This window comes from Sciurus vulgaris (assembly GCF_902686455.1).
Source record: "Sciurus vulgaris genome assembly, chromosome: 5".
Classification (NCBI taxonomy): domain Eukaryota; kingdom Metazoa; phylum Chordata; class Mammalia; order Rodentia; family Sciuridae; genus Sciurus; species Sciurus vulgaris.
Genome location: NC_136465.1, coordinates 72,759,096 through 72,785,334, shown reverse-complemented (window position 1 = coordinate 72,785,334; position 26,239 = coordinate 72,759,096). Strand labels below are relative to the sequence as shown.

At 44.3% G+C, this 26,239-nt stretch overlaps 1 protein-coding gene and 1 long non-coding RNA gene across 8 annotated transcripts in view; one reads left to right on the top strand and one right to left on the bottom strand.

Moving 5' to 3' along the window:
• Window positions 1–9,325: 9,325 nt before the first annotated feature.
• NTF3 (neurotrophin 3) overlaps window positions 9,326–26,239 on the bottom strand; it is a 103,099-nt gene continuing 86,185 nt past the window's right edge. For 5 of the 6 annotated variants that reach the window (XM_079141548.1, XM_079141547.1, XM_079141546.1 and 2 more), the window contains one exon: window positions 9,326–10,785. In XM_079141548.1, coding sequence (XP_078997674.1) covers window positions 9,991–10,764 — 774 coding nt within the window. In that variant the 5' untranslated portion in view covers window positions 10,765–10,785 and the 3' untranslated portion in view covers window positions 9,326–9,990. The remainder of the gene's footprint in view (window positions 10,786–26,239) is intronic. The other variant, XM_079141545.1, reaches the window with a different exon arrangement.
• On the top strand, window positions 10,837–20,276 carry LOC306662066. 2 transcript variants are annotated; one of them, XR_013764050.1, is made up of 4 exons: window positions 10,837–10,909; window positions 11,390–11,888; window positions 13,529–13,588; window positions 13,703–20,276. It is a non-coding gene; the product is annotated as an uncharacterized lncRNA (long non-coding RNA). The 2 variants fall into 2 exon arrangements; XR_013764051.1 differs by lacking the exon at window positions 10,837–10,909 and having other exon boundaries at window positions 11,192–11,888.

Genomic DNA, 26,239 nt, shown 5'->3' with positions numbered 1-26,239 from the left:
TACAATATCAAAGCTCTCATCTCTGCCACTCATTCTTTAGGTAGCCTGATTTAGGTCCTAGAATATTTTGTTAATTGAATCAGGAATGCTTTTATACCCTTTTTAGGGGGAAAGAAATCTGAGGGTTGTTGAGTACAAACAACTATAGTCTCAAGAAAAGTCACCTGAGTAGTTTTCTTGATGCGTACCTTAGATTAAAAGAAAGTTTCCTTAGGGTGCCAGAGGCAGAAACCTAGCCCTGGGTTGGGCCAACCTCCCCATCTATCTGGTTGAGCAGCTGCCAGAAGGAGCCAGAGGCACAGGAATTCAGGAGTGGCCCTGCCCACCGCTTGCTCCCCCAGGCCTTTGAGCATCTGGAGGGGGTCGAGAGGGCCCACCCTGATAGCAGGAGACTGACTGCATCTCACTCCTCTGGAATGGAACAGGTTTGACAGGGTAAAACGTCCCTCTGTGGACAGAAGCTGCACTGCGCCTTATAGTTATGGTGAGAACCAGGTGTGAATGTTTCTGATAAAAAGTTTTACTCAGTTGAAGGACAGAGAGGTGATTCCTTCATGAACTGGGCTGGGTTTGCACTTCTATTGCCAAAGCTTGGCTTTTGATTTTTGGTTGAAGATCCTATGCCTTAATTGGGATCATTAATTGCTCACAGTCTAGGAAAATATGTTTGACTTCCCTTAGGCATACTGACATTTCATGCCTTGAATTTCACAGCAGCAAGCTTTCTAACCATGAAAACATAATTACGCAACACCACTGTCACCCTCCCAAACTGTTCCCTACTCCTTCTTTGTCTTTTGCTGTTACATTTCTTCTACCTGACATTATCTTATCTACATATTTCCTTGTGTCTCTATTTTTTTCCTGCCATACCCTCTAGACAAGTAAGCGCCAAAGGCCTGAGCCTCATCTGCTTAAATTTGTCATTGCATTAATCCGTACCTAGGAAGAGAGCTGCCACATGGTGGGTCTCTTTTCCTCCTGTGTGAAATGTAGGAATGGCTGAATGGCTGAGTGACTGCTAAATCAATACAAGATGTCCTTTGTCTCCGAAGTGTAAGCATAGCCCGGGTTCATGACCTTGGGTTTTGGTTTTCTTAACTATATTTAAAACTTGTTTTCTTCTATGGATATGGAAAATGTGGTATATACACACAATGGAGATTTATTCAGCCATAAAGAAGAATGAAATTATGTCATTTGCAGGAAAATAGATGGCACTTGAGAATACTATGTTAAGCAAGATAAGCCACACTCAGAAAGCAAGGGTCATATGTTTTCTCTCATATTTAGAAGCTAGAAAGAAAAAAGGAAAAGAAAGAGTGTGGGGGGGCAGCTCATGAAAATCAAAAGGGAGATCAGAAGAGTAAAAGAAAGGGACCAGGAGGACCGAGGAGGAGAGGAAAAGGGGAACTACTGAGGATGATATTGGCCAAAATACATCATTATATTGTGTGCGTGTATGAATATGTAACAACAGATACCACCATTATGTACAACTATAATGCATCGATACAAAATACAGAAAAAATGTTGTTTTCTTTCAATTTGAGTCCTCCTTCAACATTTCACCCATGGAATAAGGAAGTCTCAAATCTCTGGGCAGAAAAGGACACTATGATTTTACATTGTTGAGTCTCTTGCCTCTCCCAACTCTTCATAGATGTCTGAACAACCAAGGAGCAGCACAGCCCTCCTCACTAATCCATTCTCCCTGAGGTTTGACACAAATCCTCTTCCTGCCATAATCCCGGTTTATGAAGGTTATTCATTCATTACATTTGTACAATGAATATTGATTGAGTGCTTACTGATAGCCCAGGTGCTGTGCTCAGCATTTGGGATGAAGGTTGGACTCAAACCAGGATGACCTACTGACATATGGAGGTTTTAGCCAAATGGGGCAAAATGGTAAATAATTACACAAATTACCATATATCTATAATTTCAGTTGTGTTATGTGATAGGAAATAAAAGGCTGGGTCCAATGAGAATATAAAATGGGGGAGGAGAGGCTGGACCACAAATAACTCAAGAGGAGATGTCCCTGAAGAAAAGGAATTTTTAAACTAAGACCAGAAGGCAGAGTAGGCTTGAATCAGATGAGGGGAACTGAGGACAAAGGAGGAATATTTAAGACAGAGGGAGTCATGACTGAAAGCTCTGGAGTGGAAAGGGTGTTTGCCGCCTCCCGGGAGTTTATTAAGACAGAGGTACATTTTATTTTCTTAACTGACCAAGAAGCTTCCCAGGACTCAATACCCAGGAAAAGTCCTAGCCCAGAAAATAGAGCTGCAGCAAGTTCAGTTTTGACCAGGATCTTTAAATGTCAGTTTCTGTCTTAGTCTGATTTCTGCTGCTATAGCCAAATACCTGAGACCAGGTAGAGGCTAAGAATCACAGGAGCAAGATGCCAGCCTCTGGTGAGGGCCTTCTTGTGATATCACATGGCTGTGGGAGTCACATAGCATGATAGAGAAACCAAGGTCCCTCTTCCTTTTCTTCTTAAGTCCCTAATGCCATTCATTGGACTCCACCCTCATGATCTTCATCCAAATCTTAATTACTTCTCAAATACCATTAACATCTGAATACCTCCAAATACCATAAACATATGAATTGGGGATTAAGTTTCCAAAACATGAACACTCAAACCATAGCATCTTCCCCAGAGGTGGCCTTTTCCTTCAAAACATAACCTGAAAAGTCTCTGGTGGTGGTATGAAAGCGGACTGCTAAGGCCCCATGTCATGATGGTTACCTGAGGATGCTGTTACCCCACGCCTCAATATATTCATTCCCTTCTCCTTAGCATTCTCCTAGCACTTTTCACAGCTTCCAACGTGATGCAGTGGGCAGGCATACAGCCCTTCTGAAATGGAGGCTTGAATCCTAGATCTCAGGGAGTCGGACTTCCCAACCCTGATTTGCTGATGAGTTTATTATGATTTTGGCTTCCACTGAGCATAGTCTAGACCCATTTGTAGACGTGGAGGCTCATTTATGCTGAATTATTTATGAATAAGTAGGGATCGTTCTTTCATAATTTTAAGTTCACGTCTATCTTGATAATCAATTATCTATTGGATATTCTTTTCTTGTCTCTCTGTGGACACCTAAAATCCTTCATCTTGCTGTCTTCTTGAATTTGATCTACAACCATTAGGCCTCCAGAAATGGCAGGGTCATCTTCCTAATGCCTTTCTCGCTCACCTTCCACACCCCATTGGTTACCAAATCTCATTGACTGCATCCCCAAATGCTGCTCGAATCTATTGTACTCCCTAGATCTACACCTTCCTCTTGGTTCAGGCCTTCATTTATGTCATTTGGCCTTCATTTGATCACCAGTACTGCATCCATCCATCAACTAAACTGCTACCAAAATGACTTTCTAAAAAGAACAAAAAAGAAAACAAACAAACAAACAAAAGGCTGTTAAAAACCCTGTGGACTCCTCATTGCTTAATAAACCAGTGATTCTCCTAGTGTGTAGCAGCATCACCTGGGAATGTCTTAGACATGCAAATTCTTGGGCTCCACCCCAGATCTAATGAGTCAGAGGCTCAGGTGATCGGCTCAGTAATCAGTCTTAACAAGGCATCCAGGTGATTGTCTCGCCCGTTAAAGTTAAGTGAACCCAAACCATAAAATCCAAACCCCATAGCCCTTCCCACCTGGCCTTGAATTAGCCCCTCCCGACTTGGCTATCTAGTCTTCCACAGTCCCGAAGTTCTTGTTAAAGCACACTTTGTGCTTCAGTTATCTTCAGTTCTTTCCCTATCTCCACTTTAGTAGGCTGTTCCTGCCTGGAATATCACTCTCCTTCTTCTTCCCTGCAAAACTCCAACTCATCTGTTGAAAGCCAGCTCAGAGGCCACCCCCTCAATGAAGCCTTATCTGACTGTCCCAGGCAACCATTAGTTGCCCACTTTCTGGGTTCCTGTGACTCCTTTGTTGACAACTTAGTTAAATCATTTTTATCCTAGATTTGGCTTCAACATAGGGAACGGCTTTCTATCAGATAATTAGAGCTGTTTTAAAATAGAGCAAGCTGGATGGCGAGGAGGTGCTTATCATGGGGCGTGGATATTGTCAAGGATACTCCAAACTGCTGTACCTGAAGGCCTCTCCCTTTCCACTCACTGCTCTTCTAAGGCGGAATAAGAACTCTTGTGCTGAGTCTATAGAGTTGGGCATAGTGCCCAATACCTAGTAGGCATTTCGCAAAAAAAAAAAAAAAAAAAAAAAAAAAAAAAATATCAAATGAATAAAAATAGATTTCTGCCTTATAAGGGAGCATGGATTACTGGATCTTAGAGTTCATGTCCAAATCTGAAATTCCTGTCTTCTATTTGCAAAAGACTGAAATGAATATTATAGAAGAACTAATCTTCACCCTTTAAGCAGATGCAATAACCACTTTCCCTCAGTCTGGTGATTCTTAGTGTTGGGTGAAGGATGATGGGTGTGGTATAGGACGCCCATTCCTCTTCCCCACCCTACCAAAAATCTGTATCTGCCACTGCTCTCAGGTAGAAGAAATGTTGGAATTCCTACTACATTGCCTCTATAATCTCACCCTGTGGGTCAAGTGCATACACTCTCCTCACTGCCCTTACCCCACTGAAATCTGGTGGTGAGGGTCCCAGGAAGCACTCAGCATTCTTTCCACTGTCTTACAAGATTAGATTGATGTGCTTCTGAGGCCCAGAGACCTCTCAGGTTCCTACCTGTGCACTTCCCTTTACCAGCTGTATGACCTCAGGCAAGTTACTTCTTTCAAACAATGCACAGAAGGGTAAAAATGACAAAGGGATGGCATAACACTCCATGGAGATGCACGCACAGTGCCTAACATGAAGCAAGCAGCCCATAAACGATAACCATTATTACTATTATTAGTTCTTTGGTTTCATCTTGTTTTCCATCGCTGAGTCCCAGCACCAGTTTCTAACACTTTCATACCAAACTGGAAGGCCTACAACTGCAACTCCTTCTGTTTTGGCCGACAGACTCTGCCTGATATCTTTTCTGTTTGTAAATTTTCCACTCTGATCTGCCTGTTTGCTAGTCTGAAGCATGTTCATTGCCCATATGCTCCCCAGCTGGCTACCAGTTCACCCTCCTGAAGGTTAAACTTGTGTTCAGGAGCATTCTTTCTGAAGCATTACCTTCCCTTAAAAAAATGCAGTACATCTTTAGGATATGAAAGCACCTACCCACTCACACAACGCCATGGGAAAAGCTGTCTAACTCATTAGGCTGTTTTTCATACTTTCCCAATAAATGTTAATTTTTTTTTTTTTTTTTTTTCTGACACTTATATAATATAACCAGCAATGTCATTATTGAACTCTATAACAATTCAACACAGCCAAACTCACCCGTGGAAGCCAGTTCCTCCAAGAAAAAGTTTTTGATGTCTTTGGACCATTTTTCTTCTCTGCCTCCTTGCTTCTTCCCCTTACCACTCCCCACCATTTGTGCTTGTTTCATGGAGCTCCCATGCCCTGTCACTCAGGAAGTCAAGGACTGAAGAAAACAAAGCCATAGACCCTCAGAGCCCTTCTGACCTGTTCTGGGGTTCTGCTCTTCTGAGCTGGGCCAACCTCCGCCCACAGCCAAAAGAAAAACTAGGGGCTCTGGTCAAGACAGAAGCATTTGCACTTCAACTTGCTGTGAAACACATGTGCTTTTTGAGTAGCCCACCAGCCTGCTGTAATGTGAGAAGGGCATGTGTAAGGAGTTTGTGTCTCCTTAGATTTGGGGGTGGGGATCTTGAGAGAGAAAGTTCCAGTTGAATCAGACTTCAGTGACTACGGCTAATCCTGAGTTTGTGAACAGAGCATGTGCAAGGCCCTCCGGCCAGCGTGCAGAGGGAGGGGTGGCCGTTGTGAGCAATTGGTTGTGTCCCGGCTTCATAGCTCCCTCGTGGATAGAAAGCCCATGGTGTGGTCAAGCAGAGCTGGAGCTGTGAGGTAAAGCCAGGCCTAGCCGAGGACCTGGTATTAGCTTTGCACACCCAGGGCCTCAAAGCCCAAAGGCTGGGGGATGTGTCTTCCTGGTGAAGCCAGAGAAGTCTCCAGGTGACCATAAACTCACTACACAGACTTTGTTCCTGAACACATGTTCAAAGGTGATAAAATAAATGCAGATGGTCTCTCCAAGCTTTGGTGGAGGGCTTTTACATTGACTAAATGAACTATAAAGCACACATAGACACGCATGCACACACACAGGGCAAAGAGAAAAATCTTTAATAGTGCCAAACCCTACGACATCAGTACCAACCTGGAGAGAGCACTGTTAGAGAGAGAGAGAGAGAGAATACAAGAATAAAGCTGTCCAATAAATTTGAAGAAGAAAACAGCACACCACATTACACACTTCAGAAAAGCACTAGACAGAATTTCTAGAAAAATATTGGAAGAATTATGAATACCTTCTCTGATGTGTAAACAGAAGGATTAAAGGCCAATTAGAAGACTGGGTCAGTGGTTTGCTTAGAGACCTGCAGAAGGGAAATGGGCAAATGCTACCCTAAGGTCCACCTCTCATGGAATAGGAGGTGGATACAGGATGAATCTTCCACCATCTGGTTTAGAAATTCCCACCAGATTTCTAGAATGAGGGTTCCTGCAACCCCCTCCCCCAAGCTGATCATCATCATCACTAATTCTTAAGGTGGCTTCTCACGTGCCAGGGAATGGATGATTTTGCAAAACATTCTTATGAACAGACATTCTCTCCATTTTTTTGACAAGTAAACAATGGCACAGAAAGTAACCTGTTTAAGTTCACAGTCTATAAGTATGGAGAATCTTAGAGACTTGGGAGAGGGAGAAAAGAAGCTCCCATCAGTGGCCAATGGGACTTTCCATAACATTATTAAGGAAGCAAGGACCACCCAGTCCAGATACCATCCTCTCTGCAACAGAATCTCATGATGCTCAAGTTAGGATAAGGACTCATCCAAAGTCACACAGCTATGGGCAACATAGCTGGCCCAGAGTCCATTTTCTCTTATCTAGTCTAGTTCTTCACAGTGCAATACCTATGAAGTCCCAACAAGAAACTAAGCAGTAAGGTGAACAGAGTTTGGAAATTTGGGGGATCCACACACCAGTCCTCCCAGGCCCTCCTACCTCAGAGATGGGCTCATTTTTCAGCCAATCATAATGGCAACTGTATACAGTGGATGGAAACAGGCCACCTTTCAACCTCAAGGAAGGCTGTGCCCTGGGTCCAGAAGCCTAACATGTTGGCTTTGGCAGCACCTGAACACCCTCTTATGCCAGTACACTTTCTGAAATGGAGTTGGAAAATGCTTCATTGCCTTGACACCCAGAAAGGAAGAGGCTGAGCCATCAGACAGCCTGCAGCTCAGAGAATGTTTTTAGAAGGTTTTCATCTATCTCTAGGTTCACTGTCATCTTCAACCTGCACTTTTTCCAGGAGTATGTTGCTCCAAACTTGCTCTTGACAGGCTGGCAAACTCCTTGCATTCAAGGAGGGCCCTGAATGTTGAGGGTCCTTGCCTTCCAAGGCAGGGGCCTGGGACCTCTATCACTCAAGCCAGTCAACCAGACCCTCTAGATAGGTTCTGGAATAGAGGTTCCAAAAGAGGACCCTATGGACTCCTCCACCCATGATCCTGAGGATGGTCTTGTGACACACAGGCTAGGCAGTTTAGTGAAGCACTTTAACAGGTTGCTTCAGGTTCCCAGAATCCACTGTCAACTGGACTGTAAAACTCCTTCTTTAGGTTCTTGGGTTGAGAAACTTGTCTGACCGCAGTAGGGCTAATTAAAACATCCAGACCCCAGCTCTACACATGCACCCCAGCTGTAGCATCTCACAGCCTGCTGGGGGCACCACACCCTCGCGGGAGGCCAAGAGGAAGGCTTACCAGTCACCTCCCAGGGATGAGCTCCTGAGAACTGGGCCTGGTTGATCAAGAAACTCCCAGTATACTATCATCTGGCTTATCCTGTCCTTGATGTAGGCTCAGTTGAACAGCAGCTACAAGATGTTTCCATACAGAGAACCGTGCTTTTCATTTCTCTAGGACAGCAATGTTCACGTTGAAATGTAATGCTGCCAGGTTGAAGCAGGAGGGATAGGAAGGATTGAAAGGGATTGGAGGCTGTTTATCATCCAAATATGGATCTGCCTCTTCACCCTGCCAATTTCCTGCTAAATGACCATGATCAAGTTAAACCCACGAGTCTCAGTTTCTTCACCTGTAAACTGGAGATGCAAAATGGTTCCCTCAAAGAATGTGTGGCAAATAATGGGTAGCACTGTTTGAAAGCATCTGGCACATAGAAGGGACATGGTAGACTCATTTCCTGTCTCTAAGTTACACATTCAGAATCAAGCACAGTATAATGATGCTCTAACGAAAGCTGCTATCATTTGCTGAGTCTGTCTTGAAAGCTTATGCCACATAAAGAACACGTGTTCTATATGGCTGAGTACTGGAGGTCTCAGGAAGACAGAGTACATATGGGCCTTAAATGAAAGAAGAGTACTCCAGGTCAGGCACAGGACAGGGGTCCGGGCAGTAATGATAGCTTCCATGTTGGATTAGTGGGCACCTTTATCTCTGGCAAATGGGAGATGACAGTCCTTATGCTCCAGCCCCAAGAGTTCCAACTGCTTCTCAATCTGACAAGGCATCAACAAACTGCTTAGGAGGTCACCAATGGTGTCCCCTCAGGCCTGCATGGACAAGATAGGGGAGGCCATCACCACAGTGATCTCTTGTCTATTGTCGACCTCTGTGGAGACCCAGTGGGCACCAAGAAGGTCTCTTCCATTTGGACCTTTTATATCTCAAAGTGGTGAATCAATCAACAATAATGTAAAGGTTGAACATAATACAGAGGAAAGAAAAAATAGGTAGGGAAAGGAAGGAACTCTCCAACACCTACTCCATGTGAGAAAGTTCAGAGCAGGTACTTAACCGGCCTATCAGGTTTCCTGGGAGGTAGGCCAGAATCCCCATCAGATTCTGACCCCAGGAAACCCAGGCTCACGGGGTTGATCAGGTCAGAGGGGAGGAGCTGGAAATTGAACTAAAGTCTGACTCCAAAGCCAGAGCATTTTCCAACCACTCACAGATCAGTGGGGGAGGCCAGGGGCCAAGAGAGTCTGCAATGAGAAAATTTATTTTCTGGGTATAGATTATTCATGAGCCATTTCAGTTTGCTTCTGGGTAGCCATATAATTATTCTGTTACGGTTTGATCCCCAGCATCACACACAAAAAATTATCCTGTTATGAAGAGCTAGAAATTTTTTCCTATGTGCCTAAAAGGATGAAAACCACTTACCAAAAGCAAAACAAAACCAAAGCCAAAAAAAAAAAAAAAAAATCCAACCCTTAAACAACCCCCAAACAACAAATGTGCTGAAAAGAAACTTCCAAAACTTATATTGCCAGGTTCGTTGTTATTGGCACAAATCATAATTCTAATTGGCAAGACCAAGAGTAGAGAAAAGCAAGTAAGTACTTGATGGTGTGCTTGCTGGCCAGGATGAAATGTTAATAAGCTCAAAGCTACAGGGTATAATTTCAATGGAGGCCATAACAGTTCTTTTAATTAATTAATCCAACATGGAATACACCAGAAGGGGGATATCACTGTGTTTATACACAACGCTGACATCATCTGATTTTAACAAGTTTACTAAAGCGACAGTCATGGCCTTGACAATACTGAATGCAAAGTACTGGTGTACACAGATTTTACAGAAAGGCTCCTGAGAGCCAGATCACAAAACAAGATTAACAGATGGGAGAGGCCTGGGGGGAGGCAAGCACACTGACTTTATTGAGAAAAAAGCTTATATACTGTAGGGTTGCTGAAGTTTAATAAATAAAGGTCAACTTATAATATATAAAAACAATATAAACATTTATATGCTACATGCATATCATATAATTTAAAGTAATAATTTATATATGGGGAGAGATGCCAATTCATGTTCTTCCGATTTTTCTCGACAAGGCACACACACAGGAAGTGTCTATTCGTATCCAGCGCCAGCCTATGAGTTTGTTGTTTTCTGAAGTCAGTGCTCGGACGTAGGTTTGGGACGTTTTGCACTGAGAGTTCCAGTGTTTATCATCGATGCCCCTGCAACCGTTCTTGACTGGCCTGGCTTCTTTACACCTTGTTTCATAAAAATATTGTTTGACGGGAGAGTTGCCGGTTTTGATCTCCCCCAGCACTGTGACCTGGTGTCCCCGAATGTCGATGGCCGACGACTTGTCGGTCACCCACAGACTCTCACTGTCACACACTGAGTACTCCCCTCGGTGACTCTTATGCTCTGCATACCGTTTCCGCCGTGACGTTCTGTTGGCCACCACGGGGTTGCCCACATAATCCTCCATGAGATACAAGGGAGGGGGCTCCAAGGGGGTACTGTCGCTTAGCAGGACTCGGGGGGAACTGTAGCGTCTCTGTTGTCGCAGCAATTCGGTGTCCGTTGCAATCATTGGCTGGAATTCTGACCTGGCAGGTTCTCCCTGCTCGGGCTCTCGGGCAGCCTCTGCTTTCGGCAGGACGCTCTGGTAATTTTCTTTAACGTCCACCATCTGCTTGGAGAGCTTGTTTTTCAAAATATCTGCCTGGATCAGCTTAATAATCAGGGAGTTGAGCGAGTCTTCCGGCAAATTCCTTTGATCCATGTTGTTACCTTGGATGCCACGGAGATAAGCGAGAAATATCACATAAAACAAGATGGACATCACCTTGTTCACCTGTAAGATCTGAAAAGGAAACAACGGGTGTTAAAGGCAGGCTGCGGCAGCTGAGTCCATGTCCTTCTGGCACCAGCCACCTGAGGCTGAGAATCCCAGAGTGGGAAAAAGAGAGAGGGCACCACCATCCCAGGTAAGCCACAGAACTCCTGGGCATTCGGAAGGGGCTCTTTCCCCCACCCCTGGGAAACACTGGGGAATGCACACCAGATCTTCTGACTGATGGCTCTCCTAGACAGGCAGCACAGACTGCCTTTGCATTCAGTGTCTGCACTGTCCTGTAGCCTTCTGCTGTGCATGCACGACGTCCTGCCACTTCTTTAAACATCCCTTGAGCCTGGAAAGTCAGCTCTACCTTGGCAGATTCTGAAGACTTTAAACCTGAGAAATATAAATGTGTAGTTACATTCCTTTATCAGCAGCAGAGCCTTATCATTTTCTCAAAAGACATAATTCTATGACTCCCCAACCCCAGGCCCTGAGACCTTCAAAGGAACACACCGAAGCAGGGATTGGGTCAGTTGCCTCTATATTATGAGATCAGAGATGGGCCCAACCCCCTGGCCAGGCCAAACCTGGTAAAGTCTGTTCTCCTGCTCTTGTAAATGAACAGGCAGAGTCACTACCCACGCTGCAATAGAGCCTGAGTTTCAGAGCATTCTGCTAAGCTCTCAGATGAACATGTATCACCAGGCCACTCAGCTGATCTGATCAGCCCCCAGAGACTCTCTTCTCAGAACGGCAGCCCTGCAAAGGCGCAGCCTGAAGAAGAAGGAAATGTAGCAAAAACCAGTTCAATTTAACCGACTAGCCTTGCCCTGAATAGTAAGTCACCCTTGGTTCATTTCTCCTCCTGTGGATTTTTGAAAATTTCCATTCCAAAGTGTTTGCTTGAGTGGTTCTATTTCTAATTCTACTATCTCCTTGTTTAAAAGGCACTTGAATCTATCAGTGTTCTCTTTCTGTTGCCATAGTGGAGTCTCAACACAGGGCTCCTGTTGAGTCCTTGTGGACTTCTAGAGCTGATCTCCAGACACCTTCCTTGCTAGTCTCTCCCTCACTGGAGCAAAGCCCAGACCTTCCGAGGGTTCGCAGTGGAAGGAGATTCTCAGGTGAAGGGGGTAGCTGAACTAGTGTTCCTCATCTGGTTCCCACCACCTACACCCACCTTGAGGTATTCATTCTTTAATTATCATTGCTTCCACCTCACTGACCTCAGGGGTACATCACTTTTAAACATTCTGTCTAAACATGGAAAATAAAAACTCGTCTCTTGGTTCACCTTTGGTATTTTCAGAAAGACTTCACAAAGTCCAGTGGGAAAATAGAGAGGAAATAAACAAAGGTGACATGAGAAAGAGTTCTTGTCCTGCTTCACAACACCAATGTCTGAGCCTGCTACCACATCACAGACATGGCCTCCTTCCTGGTCTGTCTGAAATTCTGCTTGCTCTCTTGTTCCCAAAGGCCAGCAATTTTGCAAACACTATATTGGAACTTCCTCCTCCTGGCTCCTGGCCTGCCTCTGTGATAAGGGAACCATCTTCCTTCTCTGGGAACCACTCTCTGGACAGCTGACTCTGTCAAGGTCAAAGCTAAGAGAAGGATTCTAGCACAACTACCCACCCCTAGAGAATGCTTAAGGAATTGTATTATCCCAGGAAAATGGTTCCCACAGGATAATTAATATGCTCTGTGGAAAAGTATTATTTCCTCTGATTTTTCAGGTCCAACAAAATGGAACTTGAACACACAAAAGCATGGGTTATATGCCACTAAAATCACCACCCGCCCTCCCCCACAAAGAATACAGCCGTATTAAGTCATTTGGAACTGAAAGTCTATCAAAAAAATTTTTTTTTAATTTTGCTAAAACCCAGCTACTGTAAGGTACCTGTTTATAGAAAACAAAACAAGGCGATGGGAGGGATGGATAAAAAGAACTTCTAATCTAATGCCTTTATTTTTTGTGAGTCAGCTTTCTATTACTATAACAAATACCTGAGATAATCAACTTATAGAGAGGAAAGGCTTATTCTGGTCCATGGTTTTAGAGACTTCTGTCTACGATATTTTAGCTATATTACTTTGGGCCTATGGTGGCATATCCTGGTGTGGTAGCACAAGGTAGACCAAAATCACTTAAAGCCAGGAGAAAAAAAAAAAAGAAAGAGACTGGGGGTCCCGAAATCTTCAAAGCCAACACTCCCAGTGACCTAAAGACTTTCCACTAACATCACCTCCCCAATACATCAAGCTGGGGCTCAAGCCTTTAACACATGGCCTTTGGGGGACAATCCAGATCCAAACTATAGCAACTCTAGATAAGAAAAACCCAAACTACAGTTTAAAGAAGAAAAAGGGAAGTGGGAGGTTCTCTGCACTCTGGGTCTGACCTCCCTTTTGTATTGTAGAATCATTGGGCTCACATGCCCCATGCTCCAACCTCAAATCACTATTTCTTGCTATCTAAATAAGCTTTACAATGTACATGCACACACTGTTCTCTTTACCTTATCCACTTTGATGACCTCTCTTGTTGAAATTATACTCATTCTTTATAAGCTGACTTTTCTGTAAAGTTCCCCCAAGATCCTCAACAGTAGCAACGATGCCTCCTTTGCCTGCTCTCAGCCATTCTCCACATGGCCACTGAGGCATCCCCTAAAGCATTATGTAGTGTGGGTATTACCCAATTAGCATTAGTGTGGGCCCTACCCAATTCTGTATCCATACTCTTTCTTACCATCAGATCTAAAACCTTGCCATGATACTTTGGAATAAGCAGTGGGAACACATCATATACAGGCTGGTAAGTGTTTCTAAATTATTTTCAAGGCTGCATCAAACCCCACAGGCTTCTTGTGGACTCCATCTTGATTATCTGCTATTAGATGCTTTTTTTTTTTTTTTTTTTTTTTCATAGAGAGCAAGCCCAATAATGTTGCTGACAGGACTTCCTAAAACACACAAGTTTGAAGTTGGAAAGGAATCTAGACAACCTCCTCATTTTTACTGATATGGAAACTGAGATCTGGAGTGATGGTGAAGTCAGATTGCTAATTAATGAGAGAGTGATAGCGGATACTGGGTTCTTAGGCTCAAAAAAATCATGTTGCTTGTGCATGATCAGGTTACTATGAGGAGTAAATAATGAATTTTCTATGAAAGCACTTAGGACAGTACCAGCACATAGCAAGTACATTAGAAATGTTAACTTGAACATGAACCTGAGTTTGCAACAGGAAGGGGCCCTTGCTGTATGTGCATGTGCAGGACCAAGCATCTGGAGAATTTCTTTCTCTACATCTGGCTGACAGCAATCTAAACCAGGATGGTCTCCACGAGGCTTTCTTTCAAATGCCATTGCTCACAAGTGATCGGATCTCAGACCAGCCACACTGGTTGTGGGAGAAGAAAAGTATGATGAACTCGAAGCACAGAGAATGGAGAAATTAAGGATAAGTGTAGGAAAGCGTGAAGTGAGGCTTCTGAGCCTGCTGGGAGTAAGAGGAGGCTGATCTGGTCTCTTTTTGATCACTAAGACCTTCATTTCCCAGCCCATCTCCTGGAGTGGGATTTTCCTGGGGACTGTTTCCTTAGAGTGGGAAATGGAAACAGGCAGTAGCGGTTCAACCCAGGCAAGGCACAGCAGTTCTGTCCAAGGGGACTTCTACTGCTCACAGTCCTTTGTAGAAACCCCCATGTAAGCAATTATCCTACTGTATTAGTATGGCCAGTGTGTCTCCTCCTAGATGACAGAGACCATTATCTATTTTCACCCACAGATCCCTGATGCCCAGCACAGGGCTGCACACCCTGCGGAGTTTCGATGTCTGCTTACTGAATGAGTGCCTGTGAGGACTGAGACCTGCCCAAGGCACTGCTCACGGGCCTGCATGGGCTCCTGCCAAGCCTGGGTTTGGAAGCCAATCAACTCTGCCTTCTTTACCCAAAGAAAATACAGGCCCTGGCTCTGAAGCAGGCCATGGGTCCCCAGGCTCTTCTTGGCTATAATTAGAAAAAGACCTGTTAAAGACCTCAGTAAAACCCCCTTCCTATACTCTCCCTAGTGCCCATTTCCCCTGCTCAGAGTTTTCCAAGATTCCGACCAACATGCACATGCTGTTTTCCTCGCTTAGAAATGCTTTCCCACATATGGTGTTTTCTCAGTCCCCAGAGCAACATTCCTACAAGGTTTCACCATCCCTCAAAATACTCAAAAGAGAGCAATTTCTGATTCCTCCTTTTTGGCTCAGTTTACAATACACACAGAGGGTTTCTGGGTATCCACGAAGCAGCTGAAATGGAAAAGGAAGCTGAAGTAGAGAGTGGTACAAGATCTGAGCCCAAGGCAATCTGTGTCTGTAATGACATGTGCGGAGATGGGGATGCACCTTTGGGTTCCAATTCACCTGTGCAGAGCTAGCCTCCCTACACAGGAGCACCCACTCCTGACCATGGGCCCATAGACCCCTTTTGCTGCACATGTATGCAGTAAATGTTTATCCTGGTTAGAATGAGATCAAGAAAGAAAATGCTGTGGGTGCCTGGTTAGAATGAGCACTGGTGCACATGAAATCTCTAATGCTGATCGCAACCTCACTGAAGTAGGCCTTTTTACATATTCCATTTCATATGGGGGCAACTGGGGCATCCAAGTTACATAAGTAGCTAGTAAGCAGCAGGATGAGGATTTGAGTAGTCTGGTGCTAGAGAGTTCATGTTCTTAATGATTATATTATGCTATGTTTGTCTTCTCTGCTCTCGTTCTACAGAATTTATTTCCAGAGGAAGTTCAAATTCCAAGCTGGACCCAGGGAGCCAGGACAGCTGCCATTCAGCAGGTTGAGAGCCACCCCACAAATCTCCAGTCCTAAGCAGAGTTTCTAGGAATCTGAGGCTACCACTTGCATTTCTCCTCCCCATATTCAATATGAAAGCATCGCTCATGAAAGTAAACACAATTTGGTTGACCCTTGTCCCTCCTGGGCCTGATACTCTCCAAAGTGGTACCTCTGGAGGTCACCATCCTTGAAGAAGTCACATGTTGTATGGGACTAAGCTCTTGGATGTACCAACCCATGTCTTGGGTCTATGGCCAGCCCTGGAAACCTGGGTGACTTACAAAGGCAGAAAGGATCTGTTTTAATTTTTCTGAGAGGAATCATGAGATCAAATGTGAAAGCAGTTTTTAATTTGCCAAATTTTGAATATGCAAATTCAGGAGATTTCATTATTTCTTGTACAGTCACATCCTCTGGAGGCAACTGTGTCCTCTGGTTGGGGTCAAAGAGGATACTGTTCAGCTGCATCCAGAAGGGCTCAATTCTCTGGAGAATTTCTATGGCTGTGACACTGTCTCTGACTAATGCTAAGGGTTGCAAAGACTACATCCTGCCGGATAACCCTAATATCTTGCTCGGGGAGAGCAAAGGGAGAGAGGTGGGAAAGCAATAGATTTAAAGCAGAATGACCAAAAGGAAAGGAATGTAGTGGAAATATTAAACTAAGACCTTATAAAAGACCAGCTGAGCTGTTCCCCAAATCTTAATTGCCAAATTAATTCACATTGGCTTCATTCTGATCACAGGTCCTGAGGCCTCAAAATTAGCCAGTGGGGCCACATGAAGATGTTCTGACCCATGACAAGGCTGGGAACTGGGAGAGAGAGATTGATCTTGGTGGAGCCTCCATCGGGGGTTGGTCTGGTTTGGGTTAATCGCTTTATTAATGATCCGGAAGTAGAGAGAGGGAAAAGTGGCAGATTAATTAAAATGCACAGATGACGCCCAGAGGGAAGGTGCTACAAACACCAGTGAGAACAGACCAATTAGGCTCCAGCACCCGTGGGGGTTGGCAACCTGGAAATAGCATGGTTCGATTCAAACTGGAAACATGCAGGTCAACTCACTGGGAGCAAGATGCATCCAAAACCAACAAGGGAGGGAAGTGCTTGTAAAAGATGAAGGGAGGGAGAGGCTTGGAATTGCGACAAGGAGTAAATGTGAAATGAACTCACATGAATGGAGCCGTGTGGTTTCCACAGCGCCCTCTTCCCCTCCAGTTCTACGTGTTTTCATTTCATTCACTCTGAGCACACCGTGATGGTGGGGTATGCCCTGACACTTCCTGTCTCATGAAGCACAAAGAAGACAAACCCAAAGGGAGGGCAAGGAACAGAGTCATGATCGGAAAGCAGGTCAGTGACTGCTGCCAAAAGATGCAGACCAGCATGCTCTAAATTTACAGAACACCAAAAGCAATCAGCTGCGCTCTCTGCCTATATTTGGCGAGAACTCATTTGAGATCCCTGGGCACCAGGCAGGTCTGCATCAAACAAGGGAGAGCAGTGCCAGGGAAGTAGATTCCTATCCACTTTCATTCCCCTGGCAGTGTTAAAATGTAACTCTTGAAACTCATGGTTCAGAAACTGATTGACAGGGCCAGAAACAGGACAAGATCCTCAAAGTTCAGGGTATGTCGGTTTCCCAGCAGACGCAGGGCATGTGTTCAACTGAGATGGCACATTCCAGGATGAAATGAAATAAAATAGAGGGCCTCGGAGGGTTGACTCACCTCTCTTAGAAAGGAAGCCGTACAATAAATAGGGACCCCTAAATGGTAGAGAAGGAGCCTATATTCCTGAAGACAACTGAATGTACTGAGATGGAGGTGGAAAGCTGTTGAGTTTACTCTGTACAGCTGCTGGAAGAGGAATTTTTACATTGTTCAAAGCATACCCAACTCTGGCCCCAAGGCAGCGAGCGATGGAAGGTATGGCACATGTCAAAACAATGTGCACCGGCAGCTCCAGGGAGGAAGGTAGTGCACTCTCTCCCCAGGCCAAGGAGTCCCTGGGCTTAGCCCCATCTTGGCAGAGAGATCTGAAAGGAGCTTGGTATGCCGACAGGAGCCCCAAGAAACTAGGATTTACTTGATCCTTTGCATACCACTAACATGGCCAGAGGGGTGGACTAGGAAGGACTGCAGAGAAAATCTGAGTCAATCCAGCTACTGGCCATAATGGTATTATTTAGTATATTTAGTTTTATTTGTGTGGGGCATTCACATTCATCTACCACTGTGCACACAGGGTTGCATGCATGGGCTTGTATACACACACACACACACACACACACACAATTACACACGTCTGATACTCCTGGTATGAGGATGGATGGGTTATAGTCAGCCTATTTTCAAATAGTATCATTTCATGTTCTCAGACATTCTGATTTGGGGTTATTTTCTGCATCTGGGTTATTTCCATTCTCTACCGGTGAAAACACACCAGGGAAAATTGCTTCACATGCACCGACTACTGGATACAGTGGGCATTAAAAAATAACTCTGGCTCCAGAAAATAACCACCCCAAGTCCACCTGTTTATTTTAAATGTATGCCTCTTGTGTTGGGTTCTTGTGTCAAGCAGCATATACCTTGCCTGAAAAATGCTAGACAACTTAAGTAATACTATCACAAGGTAGGCAACTGAGTAATTGATTTTTTTAAGACTTAGAATAAGGATGAAAATGCTGCTGCTGCTGAAGTATCTATCTTGTCTACTTAGCCAAGAATGAGTTTCAAAATGGCAGAATAAAAAAGCTGCTATGTCTCAAGAGTTGGAAGCTAAGGGAACCCCCAAAGTAGGACTTCTATTCAATCCACTCTCTGGTTGCCTCTTCCAAACCAAGACCGCTGCAGCTGGCATTCTCTTTGCATCAACCATGACAGCAGCAGCGTGGACGGGATCAACAAACCATACTGGCCTGGCCCAAGAGGACTTGGCTGCAGTCCTCCTGTGGCTTTCTCCTTTGTGCTCAATGATCAGGCCTGTGTCAAATATAGCCCTTTACACGGTCCACTCACTGCCCAGAGAGCCTCCTTCCACTAGGATGAGCACTGGCTCACTGAAGCACAGGTTTGGACACTCTGTCCAGGAAACAATGCTGTCAGAAGACCATTCTGTCAGAAGACCATGGGGGCCACAACTATCTTTCACTCTGCTAGGCATCTCTCTGTCCACTCGCCATGGCCACCATTATTCACCTGAACACTTTTTTTTTTGTTGGGGGGTATCAGGGATTGAACTCAGGGGCACTCGACCACTGAGCCACCTCCCCAGTCCTATTTTGTATTTTATTCAGAGAAAGGGTCTCACTGAGTTGCTAGCGCCTCGTTTTTGCTGAGGCTGGCCTTGAACTCATGAGCCTCCTGTCTCAGCCTCCTGAGCCACTGGGATTACAGGCGTAGGCCACCATACTATTCACCTGAACACTTTTACAGACTGGAAACTAAAGCAGAATAGAGGTTTATCTGGTGATTTTCTAAGTCCATTCTCACCCACTCATATAGTAATGCTGAGATGTACACACAAGAGAAAACCAATCTTTCATCCAAATTAAGAGTTTGTGGCAGGTGCTTAATAAACACAGACTCCAATTTCAAGTAGTCTAGTGACTTTCTGGGCAGTGGGGCAAGACTAAAAACCAACCCAGAGCTGCTCCTCTGAAAGCAATTTTGGCATAAACACTCTAAACCCAAAGCTGCCTCTAATCACAGACACAAGTCCTAATGATCCCTTGTAAGAAAGGCTAATGTTCACTGAGCCTCACCATATGCTAGACTTTGTGGAACACTTAACGTGGATTATCTCAGCTAATCCTCACAGATACAATTATTATCCCCACTTTGCAGCCGAGGAAACTGAGGCTCAGAGGGATTAAGTAATTTTGCCCAGGTTCACACATCAATGGAGAAGCAGAGTCAGGATTCAAACCCGTCGGTGAGACCCCCACAGCCAGAAACTTGTAGTCAATGTGATATAACTTCCCAATTCATTGTCATCCAAGGCATCTGTCTCTTCCTTGCAGCACACTCAGCAGTGAACACCCTGCTGGTACCAATGCTTCTTTCATTTTCTAGAGAAATACATTCAGAACAGGTCCTAAGAAATGTAAAGAGGACACTGCCCAGTCCAAGACTGCCATCACTGATTCATAGTGGCTGAGAAGTTTATTTATTCAACATGTGGTTAGTGGGCTCCTTTACTTGAGTTTTCATTTCTCAAATGTAAAATTTTTCCTTTCTTCTTCCCTCATTTGATGGCAAAGACAACCAAGAATCCGAGAATTCTTTTCAAAAATTGGCCAGAGTGTTGAAGGTGAGACAGTTCTGACTCTGGTTTCACAGGCTGCAATCTTTGTAGTTGATGAGGACATCCAGAATAATGTGAACATCTAGCAAATCTCCTGCTTGGTTTATTCATTAAACCAACTCTTCCACTGACAAGCTTTGTGTCTGGAGGAGAATAATTGCTTATCAGGGGGTCTTAAATCTGAGAGCAACATTTCTCCCACAAGGGTGTCACTGGTATTTTGGGCAGGACAGGTTTTTATTCAGTTGTGCCCCATATGTGAGTAACTCAGGTTCTCACCTACTATAAGTCCATCATGTTCTCCAGTCATGGTGACAACCAAAAAAAAAAAAAAAAAAAAAAAAAAAAAAAGAAGAAAGAAAGAAAGAAAGAAAAGAACTGCAATTTTCTAAATACCACTGGGGACATCTTACCACTCCTGGTTAAGAACCACATAACATGATGCTGGTGGACTTCATTGTTTTGGAATTGTTGATCCGTTTTAGAATGGGATCGAAGCTAAAGATCTTTCTGCTAAAAATACTCAAGAACACATGAAGAAAAAAAATTTGCAAAAAATTTCACTATGGTTCATGGACTTCCTAATGCCCAACCCAGCAGCTCATTGATCCTAGGTTTAGAATCCTTGAACTGAAGAATTTCAAAGGTTTTCTCTAGCTGGAATAAATACCCCATGCTTCTATTACTCTGTGCCAATCCTGAGTCATTTCTTCACCAGACTAAACCATTCCTATTACCAGTCTCATTTTCCAGTCCTCTCTGTTTCTCTTTGTCCCTTTGGAGTTTTGGAGATAAGGAACTGGAATCATAATCTACTAGGATTCTTGTATAACAAGAAGAGTATAGAGGAAAAGTGACTTGCCAAAATGAAACAAGAAATGAGAGCAGATCTAGAACTAGAACCCAATTTTACAGAGAACCAGCCCTAACCTGCTTATCCAGAGCCTCACATAGAACAATACCTTCAAGTACAAATGGAAGGAAGAAACATCTGCCAAAAGGGCTTCCTTGAGGAAGCCCCTAGGAGGCCAGGGCACACATGCATGTGACAACACTATACCATGAAAAGGTTAGGACCTTAGCAGCATTTTCAAGCCCAAGAGATCACCCCTTTGCATCAGGGCAGACTCATGATTGTTTTGACCAATATGGTATAGCAAAGTCAGTGTTATGTAATTTCTAAGACTAGATCATAAATCATAAAGGTTCTGTGTCTTTGGACTTGTCCTCAGAACTCTGTGCCACCACGTGGGTCTAAGGGTTCAGAGGCCACTGAGTTGGAGAGGGTTCCCTGGACAGGCCAAGACAAGTCTAGTCTTTTGGCCATCCCTGATGAGGCAGTAGTGCTGCAAGTGAAACTGACCTGGATGATCCAGATTAGTCTATCTTCCAGATGAATGTCACCACATTAACTCTGTCATGGCTACATGTCACGGAAAAATCACCCAGCCCACTTCTACCCAAATTCCTGATCCATGAAATAAAGAGAAATGATAAAATAGTTGTTTTCCTAAGTTAAGTTTTGGGGTGGTTTGTTATAGTGCATAAGAGAGGCAAACAACCTTAGCTAAAAAAAACTACTGGGAATTAGAGGTGCTGACTTTTGGTGTTAATAAAGGCATTTTATGAAATTTGTTCAGAAGGGTCCAATCAAATTCCTGGATGATGGATCTAAAATGTATCTCTAAGATCATTACCAGTGCACTCTTAACTACTTGAAGCTGGAACCACAAAGAACATGGAACTTCCTTGGTCCTGTCAAGGTGAAACCCAGTTGAGCTTCTGTAACCCTAACAGGTCTGACTGCAAGTAACAAAGAAGAGTGTGAAAGTGTGTGCCTACATGTTTGTGTGCATGTCTAAGTGTGTGCAGCAGTGTGGTGGATGGCATCAGGATGTGTGTATGTGCAGGGTGTGTGCCTGTGTATCTGGGTGTCCGAGTGGTGTGTTTGTGCATGGTGTGTTGGGTGTTAGCAGAAGCATGTATGAAGGGGAGAAGATCCGCTGGTGGAAGGGATAGGAAACTGGGGTCTCCTCCCAGCATCCCATGTGATCATAGCAAGTTCTTGGGTGAGTCTTTCTGCCACTTCCCAGCAGGCATCAGTTTGCTCTTGTACAAAGTGAGGGAATGGAGTAAACCACCTGAACTCATTCCAGTGCCAGCAGTGGGCCTATTCTCAGGGGTCGAAAGCCAGGCTATGGTCCTCTTGAGCAGAAAGGAGTGTGCTGGCTCTGGGGTCCTTCTTACCCCCCAGGTCATGGGTGCTGCCTACTCTGAGCAAAGCACCTGGTTCTAGTGGCCTTCCTGGGTCCTAGGAACAGGAAACATGTAAGGACAGGCAGGAGAAAAGCCCGGGAGATAGAAAGAAACTCTGGGTCAAGTTTGCATTTCTCATTATTTCTCCAACCCTTCTCAAATTCCTTTTGTTTAGAAAGCTCCTTGAGTTTCTGAAGGCTCCCCCTCCCCCACCCCACCCCCTGAAAAACCCTAGGAACTCCTCCAGCCTGTAACCCTTCTGGATAACATGTTCCATATGTCGGTCACTCTCTGCAAGAGATGTTTGCACTCACTTTTCTGATCATTTACTCCACGGTCTGCCCACACTGCCTCTCTCCAAAGGAGTTTTCCCCAAACCCCCTTTGGGGCCCTTTGTCCAAGAGGCAAGGACTGGTATCAGGCAGGAGGACCCTTTGCTGTCCCCCTCCCAGGTCAGCTCCCATTCAGGATTCCTGCAGGTTTGCCTCCCAGTGCCCCAGAGTGGGCCAGCCTCTGCTCCCACCCGCCCTCCGCTGACAGCTGCAGGGAGACCCTCCTTTAAGTACTGGGGCTAATTGAGCAGTGCTCTGACTGAGCTTGCCACGTTATTTGCTTAGAGCATGCTTTTATAGCAAGGCAACACAGCATTCTATTGTCTCCCTTTCCCACTGGGCAACCCCCCTCCTCCTGAGGCTACCCACCATGGTAAATAAAGGCTAAAGAGAATTTTCCAACACAACTTCCAATGCTCCCTTTGTGGATGCAAACCAATATTCTGCCTCTCTGAGCCGGACCCCCTAACCCAGGCACCACCATCCCATCCCTCCCACCTTTCTCATACATTTCGTTTTTTGGTGATTGAGCTTGACAGTTTGAGATCAATGCAGAGCATAGTCTCACACTAGTTTTGGTGGTTTCCCAAAAAGCAGATGAAGGTGGGCTTCAGCACCTTTGGAGGGATGGAGCTTTGGAGGGATGGAGCTGCAACAGCTGGAGATGACTTCAAATTAGTCAAGGGAGCCTGACAATCACTTTTAATTTCTCTTCTTGAGAAGCAAAGGTCCTTAAAGGTTTCAGATTCCTAGGAATGCTCCGGGGATCAAGTAGAGGGCACTCTGAAATGGGCAGGAGGCAACCCCTCAACCTTACAAAAGAAGGCCAGAGGAAGTGGGTCAAATTGGAGGCCCCCAGGGGCCAGACTGAGAGTATCAAGTATTTCCAAGAAGACACACAGGTCTCAGTCAGAGACACACCTGGGATATACATGGAAGAACCATCAACTCTCTCTCTTGATGGAAGAATGACAGATTGAACACCTGTACTGTGTTGCGTATAATTTAGAACTTACATCCCACTGTCTGTAGCTTTTGGGAAGAGAAGAAGTAACGAGAACTATAAAGAGAGGGCGTTGCTATTTTAAAGCCGAGAAATCCAGGGCATAGAGTAGTGTGTGATGGGTTAAAAGCTGTCACAGCTAGAGGTAAAACTACAACCAGAACCCCAGCTTTCTGATTCCTAAGCCTCTATCTTTTCCTAAAAGATACCTCCCTATAGTATCAAAGTCCTAAAGTCCACAAGGACAAAACACATGCCTGTGATGACTGAAGAACTGAGGGTCCTTTATCTAGCTGCTGCACTCAGGCGGAAGGCCCCCGTATCTACAAAATGCAGGTTGCATTTTTTCTGTCTTCTCCCAGTTATCTATGAAGCGCCAGTTTATACAAAGTGAATCATTTCTTTCCAAAGCTGAACCACAAAAATATGTCCTTTGCCTGTTTTTAGTCCAAATTGTCTATCCATTTCTCTCTGATTCTAACTGAAATTTAGAATCCCAGCTTCACCTAATCCTCCCTCCTGGGCCCTCAATCTTGGCTCTGTTTAGTCTGCAGATTTACTGTATTCTGGAGATCAAACAAAAGTTGAGCAAAAGTGGGTGTTCAAAACAATCCTACTCAACAATACCTGCATTAAGAAAATGGCAACAATAATGAAGGAAAACTGTTTGATGATGGGTTTGGATGATGCATGGGGGCTAATGAGACAACCGAGTTAATGTAATTGGGGGTCTGACTTCTGAAATCCCAATTACGCTGATGGGTTTGGCAAAGATCCCGGCAATTTGGTGCTAATGAATGGATTAACATGAAGGATAAGTTGGAATCCAAGGATGTGCGGGAATGTGCCCTGACACCATAATGGGCATGGAGCTCATGGGGCCAACAAGGACCTGATGAATTAAAAGTGGAAGAAGGCTGAGCCTTTCTAGTAGGCAGAAATTTGCAGCCAACAGACTAGTTCTGCCACTGGACCAATGGGCAAAATGTTAGATCCATCTGTTTCAGGGATATCTATTTGGTTTATTACAAAGACCACTATTGTGAATTTCCAGGCATGCAGTTTAAATAAGCAGATTAACTGAATCAACCACAGGAAACCTCAGAAGAGTTTCTTCCAGATCTGAGGGTCTGTGATACTATGTTCACATTGTGAAGGCAACACATTCCACCACAGAAGGTGGGACAGGGCCATGGACTGTGAGAAAGCTAGTGACCTCCACCCCAGTTTGGAGCGAGTCATGTGGCTGGTGGGGAAGGAATTGCTGCTGCCTGTGGTTTCATTGAAGGGTCTGGAAATCCTTTTTATTACTGGCATTGATTCAGAATGTAGAACTTTTGATCCTATAACATGATACATTTTAATTCCCCTTGGTGATGTTAATAATGTAGTTGGCTAATGCCACGATAACAGAATTTATGACGCCTGGATTCCTCCAAGAAAAAGAAGAAGTAATCATTATGGCCGTGCAGGTGGACTGCAGTCTGTGCCCTATTAATGCCTCCAAAAAGGCCGAATGCAATCTTGAGTTGAATTATATTTTAAAGATATTATAGAGTTTAAAATAAAAAATCTTATTGTGAATTTCTACTGAAAGCAGTATATAATCATTCTTCGAAGAATTATATACTGAACTAATTTTAGATAAAAGCAAAGCACACCATAAATGTGGAGCAACTACACTGTAAATACATTATACTTCCATCATGAGCACATATGCTTTGAGATTAAAGCCTTCACCTAGGGAGTAAGACATAGTCTTCTGTTAGCTCTTCAACTACCTGGGTGCCCTGTTGATGTGCATTATTCTCTCTAATTCCTCAGAAGACTAGAAATCTGGAAGAAGAAAAGAGGTAGGAGACTTTCCTGATGCAAGTTCCCAGTTTTCCACCCCTCTCCTAAACAATGCCATACTAAATTCCCATAATATTTGACACTTTAGTCTTCTCAAACATCCCAATAAGAAACATAAGCGGGCTGGGGATGTGGCCCAGTGGTAGAGTGTTTGCCTAGCATGATTGAGGCCCTGTGTTTGATCCTCGGAAGGAAGGAAGGAAGGAAGGAAGGAAGGAAGGAAGGAAGGAAGGAAGGAAGGAAGGAAGGAGAAACATAAGGAAGAGAAATCACCACGGTGAAAGCTCCAGAATACTTATAACATTAATAATGATGATAGCTAACATGAGTACTTACCCTCTGCCAGGAACTGTGTTAAGAATTCTACAATCACAATCTGATTTGATTCAACAATCACCCTATGAGGTAGGTCCTATAGTCCACAATCTCTTATAAAAGTGTCAACTTGGTCAGATTTTGCAGCTTGATGAATTTGCTATAACCTGTAGAAATTACTGAGTTGTCGAAGCTTCCTGAGAGTTTCAGAGTTGTAAAGAAAAGACTGGGAATGTGTACTATTCTATTTGCTAAATGAGGAAACCAAGCCCAAGAGAGCTTGCCTGAAGCCTCTGTGCCCTGACTATAGCTACAACGTTATCAGGACTGGGATTCAAATCCAGGCATGTCTGGTACCAAACCCCATGCTCTCCAGACCCTGCACTGATGTTCTCCATCCTGGGGACAAGGAGAGGAAAACATCTTACAATGGTTTTCTAAGTAATCAAACTAAACAGTGACTGCATAAATCTTTTCTATATTCGAAGCGTTTTTTACCTTAAATACATTCTCCTGAGAGATTATTTTTCCTTAGTATAAAAG